General features: G+C 36.9%; 1 protein-coding gene across 1 annotated transcript in view; it reads right to left on the bottom strand.

Moving 5' to 3' along the window:
* Window positions 1–594: 594 nt before the first annotated feature.
* Window positions 595–12,803, bottom strand: part of nsun3 (NOP2/Sun RNA methyltransferase 3) — a 35,301-nt gene continuing 23,092 nt past the window's right edge. Inside the window, exons 6-7 of the mRNA XM_043700792.1 lie at window positions 5,240–5,513; window positions 595–3,378 (exon numbers count right to left, since the gene is read on the bottom strand). Of these exons, the coding sequence (XP_043556727.1) occupies window positions 5,252–5,513 (262 nt within the window). The 3' untranslated portion in view covers window positions 595–3,378; window positions 5,240–5,251. The remainder of the gene's footprint in view (window positions 3,379–5,239; window positions 5,514–12,803) is intronic.

The raw sequence follows: 12,803 nt of genomic DNA, 5'->3' as shown, positions 1-12,803 counted from the left end.
CTGAGTTTCACCAGCAGTTTGTTTTTCTTTCAAATACCATCCTCTCCCATTCACAATATTTTGTCTTTCTCTTTCTTTCATCACCAACCCATTTGACTTTTGTGCTAGGCTTCACACCATCTGTTCCTTTGCTCCTCCTCCATCTGTGTCAAAAGTATTAAAAAATTCTCCAACATCTCTCAGTTCTGAAGGCATACCAGAGTCAAAACATTAATTTGGTTTCTCTCTTCATGGTTTCTGTCAGACCTGAATTGTTTCAGTATTCTGTTTGTTTTAGATTTCCAATTTGTACTTAAGAAAAATTGATATAAATTGGTTCCTTTTGTAAATGAAATCAAATCAGACTTTACCTTTATTTATTCATTACATTTCATATGTGAAAACTTCTTTACTGCCATAGGTTCCGGTGAAAAGAAGGGACATTAGTTCAATCAATGAAAGATCTATCCAATATAAAGAGACCAGTACTGCATTTTATGCTGTGAGTTGACTCACAAACAAGATGAACCACAATTTGAAACAATGGATGCCTTCCAGTGAGGAAAATCACATCTTATTTGCAATGACGTCTAATACATATATCCTGGTAATTATGATACATGAAATGAAAAACGATTCATGTATTTGTTTATTTGATTTAAAAGAGATCAACTTACATTTGAAAAGATAGCTTCACAGCTGTAGTTGAGAGCTGAAAAGTAGTGCACTAAAAACAAACAAGCTGATTGAGGTTGCAATAAAAGCAGGATAGAATATTTAAAATTGTTAAAATATATTTTTAGCAAATTCATAGAAAATACTTTTCTTCCTTTCAAGGGTATTCCTTTCTAAATGATCCTGATTCTAGACAATATAAACAATGTATTTGTCTCAAAGCACCTTTCTAAGTACATTTCAGGAAAATAAATAGTTATGTAAATTGTTAAAGTAATATATTAACAATGAAAGAATAACAATGACAGCATTTTGTCATTTACAGATTGTGACACTCCTGATCATAACACCACAATTTATTGCAAGTATACTGCAGAGCCCTCACCTCTGGTCACCTGGAGTCAAACAGCCAGTGAGAATAAACAGAAATATCACCTCTTTTCAGCAACTGCTAGAAGTTGAAATGGAATCAACAGTGGCAGCTTCCAATTAGTCCTCTGTGAATAAAACTTCACAGCACAAACAACCCTAGTTCTGCAATGTCAGCTCTCAAAAGCATGAAAATGGAAATGTCACTAAGATCACTGCAAAGCAGTCTTCAAACTTCAAGACTGGGGCTACATTGTCAAGATGTGTCGTGAGGTTGATAGGGCAAGCACCGCTGCTTCCAGTCTGGCTTTTCCTTGTATGATTACTAAAGACAGCAGTGTTCTGAAAAATGTTTATCATAGAAAAGCCATAATTCATTCTGTTGCTGCAACCATATAATAGCAACTAAAGCTTTACTTATTGTAAACACTTTGCAATTGTCATTTATTGTATTTCATCAATGGGACTGATAACCAACCAGATGTTCAGAGACCAATCACCAATCAATTAAATGCCATTACCTCAAATTGGAATGGCCAGTGCCTATCATGAGTTGTACTACTGAATCAATATTTCCAATTAATTTTAAATGCCATTGCACTATAACTTCCAACTGTTATTTCCATCTGCATTCCTAGTCCTCTCCCCACCACTAAATATTTCCTCCTATGACATATCTATGTTCAGATTGGCAATGTTTTCCTCAAGGGGAATTAAAGAGGTACATTCGGTTGAGGTGGAGATGGTAAAAATTAAGCTGGGGGGGGGGACATTGGAGATGAAAGGGAGGAGGAGAGATTGAGGGAGGAAAGAAAACAAATGGACACAGAAACCGTTATATGCGAGGAAATGGATAATATTGCAATTGCAAAGGAATGGCTGCTGAATAGATGGAAAAGATCATCAGAGTTATGAGGAAATGTGGAGTTGAGGTTAATATCAGATCACCTTCATGAATGACAGGTTCAAAGGGCCAGGTGGTGTACTGTTGTTTCTTGCTCATTTGCAATTGCTACAGCTTGATGACAGTGGACTGTATTATTTACAAGTTAGTGCACAGCACCTAGCTTAAATACTTGAAATGTATAAAAGGTCATTTTCAGCTCAAAGAGATGCCCTTAATTTTTCAAAATTACAAAACCAGTGAAAGTGGTTTTGCTTACATTCAGTGGGGGAATAGCACATGGTGTCAGTATCAAGTGCTCCATATTCAGGGACACCAAACTCAGAAACAACATTTGTTCTGCTCTCTACCAGTTTAAACCTCAGCACCATTCTCAGATTATATCGCTCTGGCTGAATCAGGAGCATCTGAAGTGGAATGCATAGGCATTACATCAGCATCAGACATGCTAGATGGGTCAATTCATTTTCTGTCCAACAATTTTGTATATACATTGGTGTCATTTCCATTTTTTGCACCTGTTGTCGTGATGATACAGTAAGGCTGGCAAGTCAATAGCAGTTTTTCATCAATGGCCCCTAATCATACTAATAGATACTGGACTCAAACAAAATAGGGCTAATATATCCAAAATAATATTATAGTTTAATTCTGTCTAGCTGCAAGAGGTAAAAGGTGTTAATACAGATCTTCACATGCAAGCAATGATTAGAAGCTTGCTGTTTCAGAACGTAGAGACATTTTTGTTTGTACAAAGTTTCAGAGTCATTTACCTTCTCCAGAAATTTATCTTTTCCTACTAATATGCAAAGAAGGATTGGCTTATTTTTGAAACTGGGAAAACAATGCCTCCCTGTTGTTGATTGATCAGAAATATATCAAAGAATCAATGCTATGGTGTGGAAGGAGGGATGCACACCATCAAAACCAACTTTAAGGATCTTGGTTCTCTCCAGTCCCTCTGTTGGTTCTGGGAAATAATACTTGTGAGGGTTTCATCCATTACAGGGAGTTAAATAAGTATATTGTTGGTAGGGAGAAAAACAAGATTTTTAAAAAAACTCTGATTGCCCATCTACTTAGTGGTTTATTTGGCACAAGCTGAAGAACAATATAAATAAAGATAATGCAATATGCATCTTCATTTAATTATCAGATAATATTTATTTAATTAGCAGCAATATTTAACAAAAATCCACTTAAATGTATAGCGACATTTTGGCCTTTGTATTCAGAGTCTCTTTCCAAATGGTGCTCTCCTTTCAGGTTATGCCATATTTACATTAACCTTCAGTTGGAGCTCTTCAATGGAAAAAGTCAGACAGATGATGTAAATTGTTTCAGTATATAATACAACTACTCCTCTGAGAATCATTACAATTGGAGAGTTTTCTTCTTTGCGGTATCTATGTTCAGCTCTCATCTTGTGCTTAGAGGGAAGTTCTCGAGTCCTGGGTATAAATGTAAATAAAATAGTTGTTAGACACATTTAAAATGATTACTAAACAAGACAACTCTCTCTAACCCATTGTTCTTTCAGTTCTTCCATTCGCAGTATCTGTACTTGCCAATTCCCTTAAACTAAAGTTGACAGCCATTGATCATCAGCTAGCATTGAATTCTCAAGTTTTACTTACATTGCTGGAGTTCACATTCTAACCACCTTCTGAGATTACATATAAACCTACAAAAGATATACCTCATTCTAAAATAGGTTCCCTGGAGAGTGAAGACGGAAGATTTTTTCTTAACTCCCTTATTGGCACACCAGTGAAAAATAAGGCAGGCTTACAAAGTGCATATTTTAGCATGCTACATGAACGGCCAGTTTTGCAGCCAATCGTATTCACATGAATTGATCCTTAGATCATAGAAATCAGAGAATCCCTACAGTGCGGAAACAGGCCACTGGGCCCAACAAGTCCACAACAACCCTCTGAAGAGTATCCCATCCACACCCATTCCCCTACTATTCTACATTTACCCTGACTAATGCCCCTAAGCTACACATTGTTGAACAGTATGGGCTATTTAGCAAGGCCAATTCACCTAACCTGCACATTTTTAGACTGTGGGAGGAAACCGGAGCACCCGGAGGAAACGCACGCAGACATGGGGAGAATATGCAAACTCCACACAGACAGTCGCCTAAGGCTGGAATCGAACACGGATTCCTGGTGCTGCGAGACAGAACAGCTAACCACTGAGCCCCTAAATATTGAAACTGAAAATTGAGGCAAAATAGTGGTTCAGTGGTTAGCACTGCTGCTTCACTGCACGAGGGACCCAGGTTTGATTCCAGCCTTGGGTGACTGTCTATGTGGAGTTACATTCTCCCCACGTTTGGGTTTCCTCCAGGTGTTCTGGTTTCCGCTCAGTCCAAAGATGTACTGTTTAGGTGGATTGGCAGTGCTAAATTGTCCAAAGTGTCCAGGCTAGGTGTGTTAATCGTGGAAAATGCATGGTTGTACGGATTGGATAGGGTAGGGATGTGTGTCTGGGTGGGATGCTCTTCGGAGGGTCGGTGTGGACTCAACATGCCGAATGGCCTGCTTCCACGCTGTAGGGGTTCTATGATTCTATTATCTTGAGTGTTAAGTTGAGAACAATGGTTCTGATGATTTCCCCTTAACTCATGCTCAGGGATTCTCAGACAGAAATTAATCTTCAACAAAACAAAGTCATTCAGATGCACAGAAAACTTTACTGCGCTGTTTTTATTTATTCCTTGTGGTTATTTATTTCTTTAGTTACAAGTATATCTTTATTGTTTCCCTTTAGTAAAAGATTCTGTCCACCGGAGGGAAAAACATAAAATAAATATTGAAGGTGCAGAGTACAGTAACATAAGCAAGACATGTCACTTAATTAAAAAAAACAGACAAGATATTGTGGAAGCTGGAAATCAAACTGTTGGAAACACTCAGTGGGTCAGATAGAGTTTATGGAGAGAAACAGAGTCAACTATTCAGGTCAATGACCTTGACCATGGACTTGAAACATTAACATGTTCTCTTCATGAATTCTACCTGACCTACTGCTTATTTCCAGCACTTTCTTTTGGTTTTATGCCAATTATTTGGCTATACAGTCAACTCAAAAGCTTCTTAAAGAGTTAAAGGGCTCAAAATGAATACATTCCAACAATTCTCACAGTTCAAATATGTCACACAATTGAAATATTTCTGAGCTTTACCATTTTACAACTGTTCAATTTATAGAAACTGGACTCATAAGTGTCCAAAGTCACAAGAAAGCAGCCTGCTAAGATCACAATTACCATACAAACCCATTCATTTTAAATATTTGTACCTTTATTGCAAATCAGTGTAACTTGTGCAATTTGCTGACATACATTGGCCCCCAGACTCTTCCTTTTTCTGGCACAATTAACAGTCCATACTGTACACCTTCAGCAAACGTGAAGTTATGAGCGAGGGAACTTGCCAAGCCTGTTAAATCCACAGCCTGAACGTTGTCATAAGAATTCAAGACAGAGGCCACAACATCATCATTTTCTGCTTGAGACAGTGTGCATGTAGAATAAACCACTGTCCCTCCAGGACGCAATGCCTCAAGAGCTGACCTGTAAGTCACCAGTAAAGAGACAGTTAGGTCACTTCCATCAGACACAGAGCAGCAAGTTGAAAAATGTATCTTGTTTATTTTTATAACCGGACTGCAAAGTAACTTTGACAATGCAGCATCTCTGTGGAATAGTACTCTGACATAGGTTTCAAGTTGCAGCGTTCTGCACCCTCAATCAGTCCGAGTTTCAGTATCAGCCTCAAGCAATGAACATTGTTTCTGAAACAAAAAAATGGTCACTTATGGCAGCAAGTGTATAATATGAACTTTTAAGTGAACCTTAATTCTGTAAAAGTAATACCTCAGAAGAACAGAACATACAGATAAGAAACAAGGTTCAGCCACTTGGTTCCATCAGTCAAAATAATCATGGCTGATCTGACTTTAACCTCGATTCTACATTCCCATATATCCTACTAATCTTTTGTTCTCTTGGTTACCAAGCACTTATTAACCCTGCCTTAAAATAAAATTTAAAGGTTCTGCATCCTCTGCCTTTTGAGGAAAGGAATGACAAAGACTCTCAACCCTCAATGAAAATATTTCATCATCACTGTTTTAAATGGACATCCCCTTATTTATAAAAACTATAACCCCTAGCTTGAGATTCTCCAACAAGAAGAAAAATCCTTTCAATACCTGGTCAAGTCCCCTCAAGGTCTTTATAGGTTTCAATTAAGTCACCTCTGACTCTATTGTTCCGCAGACAATAGAAGCCAAGCCTGTCTAGCTTTTCTACATAAAGCAATTCACTCATTCCAGTTATTAGTCTAGTAAATGTTTCTGAACTGCTTCCATCCTTCTGTAGGTATAGTGTCCAGTACCATACACGGCACTCTGGGTGCTGCCTCAACAATGCTCTATCGAAGACAAGTTATCAGTGACTTAAAATCTTAAGTGGAGCTAGTATTGGGCATTCCTACTTGTTGTAATGTTTTTTAAAGCTGAGCCTTTATAAAGTTGTTTGATGAAAGTACTCAATGTAAAGCAACCTACTTGTGGATTCAGTTACTCTGCCCTACCCACTTCTCTGTGCAGTATTTTATTTCAGATGTTAAATAATTTAAAGCAACAGTTTAAAAACTGAATTAAACAAAATAAAAAGGGACAATGAGTGAATAATCTTGAGTAAATCTTCCCTGAAATGTCACAGCTGGCCCTAAAAACTATAAAGTCCTTAAATTCCTTAAATTGTTGACTCCGTTGCCAGATTCTATGGACTATGCTCCACAGCCCATAGCTTACCCAAATGAATCCAGTGCAGGGAAAGTGGTTCCGACTGTGTCTGAGAGGGAAAGAGAGAAAGAAGTCTGAAGGCCATGAATGGGAAAGGAATTGGGGCAGGAAGGGAAAGTGAGAGAAGACCCCCTCTCTGATCAAGGAGGAAGCATGTGGCCAACAGTCAACAGTGCTCAGTGTCCATGACAACACATTGATACAGGTGTTTACAAACTCCTCCATTCTATAAATGCCATGCATCACCTGCTTGCCATTTTTAAACATTCAATTATTTTTACTATTTCAATTTTAATTGTCTCTCGTCCTAGGTGTGCATGCTTTCTCATTACAATAAATGTACAAGTTAACCCAATTGAAATTCCAGTTAACACCTGTAGGAAACACACTCTGCCAAATTGGTAAGCGTTACTACTAATAGTATCACTAATAAAATCTTACAAAAACAAAATTACTAAAATTTTGGAGGATAAATAAGAAAAATACTCACTTATTAATCAACTGCCTGTTTACCTTTGAGATCACATTGATTTTCTAAGAATTCAGTTGCTGCCATCTCGAGCCGCAAACACTTGTGAAATTTGCTATCATGCTGTTCTTATGCTCTTTACAGAAGTTTCTTTCTAAAGTGATTATTGAGAAGTGGCTGGCATCTTCTTCACACAAATTCCCAAACTCTCATTCTGTGTCTAGCTGTACTCAGTAACTAAGTACTCTAATTGAACTTACTTAATTGGATGTCAATCTTGCCCTCAAGCCACTAATGGACCAGTCTTTTGAAACTCATAGCCAAGTGTCTGTTTACAACACAGAATAATGTTAGGATCTACACTGAATCCAATGCCAAGGTCTTGACCCAAATCCAAACTCTTGGCTGCTATCAGCATTATTTTTTAAGGTATAAATGAAATCATTTTTAACTACAGTTTTTCATTTTGTAACAGTTTTGAAGCAATATTTATTTGATTTATAATCAATTAAAACATAAAATAAAAATATTTACCATAACAATACTGCAATTGACCCCATTTCCTAATTCAATTTGTGTCATTAGCAGTGGAGTGATAATCATCTGAAAAGCTTTTAAAAATTGACATTACAAGAAACTGTGACATTTGGCAGTATTTAGTGAGCACCTGTCTATTTAAATCTTGATTTATATAATTCTAAAATATGGTGTGCCTCTTCTAAATGGGTTACTGGAATCATGAGTTTCTGAGAAACGGATGGCAGCCGTTAAGTCAATAAAGAAAGCGTTGATTCAATAAGGATATGCATTATGGATCGGAAAGCAGTTTCCAGTAAAAGGTGACTGCCTCAGCATCACTATCAGGCATTTAGCTGCACCAAAGTATGCTGCCTTGTATGCCACAAATTAGGAGGTGAACGGTAGCAAATGTTTTCTTTTTCATACACATCAAGCAGCAAAATTTCAATATATATATATATTAGAGTCCAGTTGATTGATTTAGTGATTCAAGGAGATTTTTAAAAAAAATCTATTTCAGCATGGTACTTCTAATCTAAAATAAATCCCGGTTTGCACAATTATTATTTAGAAATGCATGATGATTGTGTATTGTGAATAATTGTAAAGCAGAGCTAATTTACTGAAAAATGAAATTCAGAAAGAAATTACTTGCTTTAAATTTGACCACACACTAATTATGGTCATTGAGTCATTTTCACTAAATGCAGGCAACTTAATGCATTAATATCAAATGATTTGTTTTTTTTTGTCAAATAGATACATCAGTTGGTCACAATAATTGACTGGAATAATTAACAAAAAAATCATGGTATCAGATAAAAATTGTCTCTAAAATGACACCTCCAGCTTTCTATTAATAATGAAAAGCAGATATTCATCAGTACTCAATCACAGCAGTACTATTTCAATGGAGTTAAGTAACTGAACTACGATTGGTTAAATGATCAATTATTCTATTCATAAGAAAAGGAATGAGAAGTGGACACATAAGCTGATACAAAGTTTCCATCTTTCGATGAACTTATCAATAGTCACCCTGACTGCTGAGTTTACCTTCCAAAATCTGGTAAGAATATAACTGAAAATGTCAGTAGATTAGATTAGATTCCCTACAGTGTGGAAACAGGCCCTTCAGCCCAACAAGTCCACACAGACTCTCTGAAGAGCAACCCACCCAGACCCATTCCCCTACATTTACCCCTGACTAATGCACCTAACAGTAGGGACAATTTAGCATGGCCAATTTACCTAACCTGCACATCTTTGGACAATGGGAGGAAACTCACACAGACACAGGGAGAATGTGCAAACTCTACGCAGACAGTTGCCTGAGGCGAGAATTGAACCTGGGTCCCTGGCACCGTAAGGCAGCAGTGTTATGATATCCAATTTGCCCAAAAAAATAAAAAAGGATGTCCAAACCAATAGAAAATTGGCATTTATTCTCAATAATTTTTATATCTTTTTAATTTCTGTCATTGTTACAAAATGCTACGGGTTTAGTTATACAAAATTCAAACTACCACAATATGTTGGTTTGATCGGTTTTTATCTTCGAGGAGAAAGTGAGGACTGCAGATGCTGGAGATCAGAGCTGAAAATATGTTGCTGGAAAAGCGCAGCAGGTCAGGGAGCATCCAAGGAACAGGAGAATCGACATTTCGGGCATAAGCCCCTCATTCCTGAAGAAGGGCTTATGCCCGAAACGTCGATTCTCCTGTTCCTTGGATGCTGCCTGACCTGCTGCGCTTTTTCAGCAACACATTTTCAGCTCGGTTTTTATCTTCCTAATTATTTAGGAACAAAATATCTGTAAACTACATCAGCAGCGCCACCTGATGGCAAAGGGCAAATATGCAAGAGAGCATTTAAAATTATCTGATCTGAGCACAAAATTCAACTGCACAATATTTATCACTTACTCTAATAAAGACCATATTACTCAGAAGTGCCGAAAGCACAATCGTATTGTTAAAATTGCCATTTAACCCAATCAATTTCCTTCTTACAGAATATGGACTGTGCATCTGAATTCACTTGAGACAACATGAAATGATAGAATTCTCACCACTTCTGCATTAGCACCTCCATTTAAATAATTTTTATCAATCTATTTTCGGCATGCTTCCTGTGATCTCACTGAAGTTCAGTAAATGTGCAAATTATTTAAAATGCAAACTGCCAATTTATTCACTACAGCAGCAAAGAAATTCTGATGTGTATAAAATGAAGTACAACATTTAGTCATTCTTATTCAATAAACAAAGGTATATATTAATACAGTTTGATAAATCTAGAAAGTAATGCACAGATGTAGACTATTGACTGTAAACTACTACCAATGATTCTACCATATACCAGCTTTAATGAATTAAAGCAGCAAAAAAGTCTGGAAAATGAGTTTGAAATTCACCCTTGTTTTTAGTTTTACAAATGCCACTGTGCATCCAAAATAGCATCCATACCACATGCACACAATTCTAGTGTGAACCATGCCAGCTGCCATTTTGATCACAACTAAACAAGAGATGTCCTTTAGCCTGGTCAGAAGTACAAAGCAGCTTGTCTGCATATGTTTGTGGCCTACCATCTGCACCTACTTGCTTGTAGAACTCTAGCTTATGCCAGAAGCAGCTTGAACCAGTGCCAATCACTTCTGGGAAAACCAATGCATTGCATGAAAGAAAGGGTGGTCATCTTAATCCTTGCTCCTAGATCATCATTTTCAAAGTCACTCCCAATGTCAAACTCCAGGGTCGACTATTGATCTTCTCCTGGTATTGTCTCCTAAATCCCCTTCACAAATCAAAATCACAATCCCAGATTCTCCCAACAATAACATAGATCCTGGAAATACTCTTAACTGACCTCAAACACATTCTGATAACTGTAATGTAGAGTCTCATCATCTCTCTGCCAAATCTCATACAATTTCTTACCTAAACATTGGCACATGGAGCTATCAGGCTCATACCATTACGTCTTCTACATGGTCAGGAGATCACAGACAAAAAAAAAATCCACTGCTGCGTTCTTCTCCCTACTAGTCTGTGGGCTAGAAGCCCTTAACAGGTGAGATGTTCAGAAACAGAGTACCAAATTTCCAGGCCTACGTAATTTCAATTAGTTTGCAGATTATTGGTTATTGTTTCATGCCATAATCCTTCTTACTAAACCTCCCTGAACTTTTTCATACTACCTTTTGAGGACCCATAAGCATCTTATCATATAATAGAGTACCATGAAAACTAATCAATCATCCTGTTTCTGGAGCAGCAACTAAACACATGTGTTTGGCCTCCAGCTCACCATTTTGACGAGAAAATGGAGCAAAGTATATCACTAAATAAAATTCAACATTTTGAGTATGGAAAGGAATTTGACATTAATTTCTATTTTGATAAGAACACAAGTTTAGTACAAAAGAATGAATTATTTTCTAAAAAAAAGTAAACTGGGGCACTAAGTTTATTCACTGAGATTTGAGGTGAAGTACTTAAAAATTGCAATTATTCTTGCTACCATATTGTTTTGCAACTATGTGGATGGATGGATCCATTAGCACAGTCTAGAAAGACCAACAGGCAGTGTCATGATATGGTTCCTATGGACAGGCTGGCTTTGGGGGAGATGGGGGGAGGATTTCTGGACATCAGGTAAGAGTTCAGATTCTCTATTCAAAGTGACACTTTTAATTAGCAGTTGGCCAATGTTTGACACAGAATTGAGAAGGCGTCGAGGCTTAGAAGTCAGAAAATATTCAACGGGTGGAGTAATCAACAATAGACAAAAAAAAAGTTCAGCAATGTTTACTTGTATCTGGAAAAGTTAGCTAAATTTATTTTACTGATAAAGCAGCAATGTATAATTAGTTGGAATGAACTGCGAAATATTGTTTTGTTAAATCATATGTTTAAACCAACTGCTTTGTTGGTGATCAACAGCTGATCTACAGAAAGAGAAGAATGCACACATGAACAGCACATGAGATGCAATAATAAGCTTGTGTTCATATCAAAATAGAAATTAATGTCAAATTCCTTTACATACTCAAAATGTTGCATTTTATTTAGTGATATACTTTGCTCCATTTTCTCATCAAAATGGTGAGCTGGAGGCCAAACACACGTGTTTAGTTGCTGCTCCAGAAATATTGAGATGCAATATTTAAGAACACCACATCATCCTATTATCGGACAAGCTGACAATTAAGGAGCATTAACCCAAACTCTCATAAAGGAGGAAACATTTCATCTTGGATCATTGCATGATCAGGGGTATTGCTTTTATACACAGTCATTTTGATTTGTAAAGGTTTCCAATAAAAACTACATAAACATTCATCTCATTCTACAAATGACAGAAATATCCACAGTACACACATGTAGATAACAGATTCTCAAAGATAAAAACAATTCTCAAAGATTGCACATTAAGTGCTCGCAAAGCATTGTTGCAAAGCGGCTTAGCTTGCTTGCAGAGAATAAGTGAGTTCAACTATCAATCAGTGACGAGTTTCAAACTTAGGATCCTTTCAAAACTTTGTTTGCATTGCTCACTGGGCTGCAGAAAGACAGGATGGATTGTCTCTCTTTTCCCCCAACCACCACCAAGATTTATAGAATCTATCTGATTTTCTTCTTTGAACTTAACTGAATACAGACCAGATGAGTTTGATATAGCTTGCCATGTGAAAAACAAAACGATACTCCTAGTTCAAAGCAGTATCATCAGTTGCTTAAATATTTTACTCATCTTAACAGCCATCTCGTTGTGCAATTAGGAGTCAAATCAGTCAACATGGTGTCTGGAGACTGAAAATTACATTGTCAGTTCTAGTGAGATCATTCCAAAAGCTTTACATTTCCTACTAGTAACATGATTGATCATTAAAACATTGCCTGGAGTAGCACACTGTACGATTGTCATATTTTATTGATTATTGCTTCATGTCATAAACTTTCTTATTAAACCTCGCTGAACTTTTTCATACTACCTTTCAAGGGCCCCTAAGCATCTTATCATATAATAGAGCATATATATAAAGTATATAATAACAAA

Source organism: Chiloscyllium plagiosum, chromosome 12, assembly GCF_004010195.1.
Source record: "Chiloscyllium plagiosum isolate BGI_BamShark_2017 chromosome 12, ASM401019v2, whole genome shotgun sequence".
Lineage (NCBI taxonomy): Eukaryota > Metazoa > Chordata > Chondrichthyes > Orectolobiformes > Hemiscylliidae > Chiloscyllium > Chiloscyllium plagiosum.
This window is presented reverse-complemented; position numbering and strand designations above follow the sequence as displayed.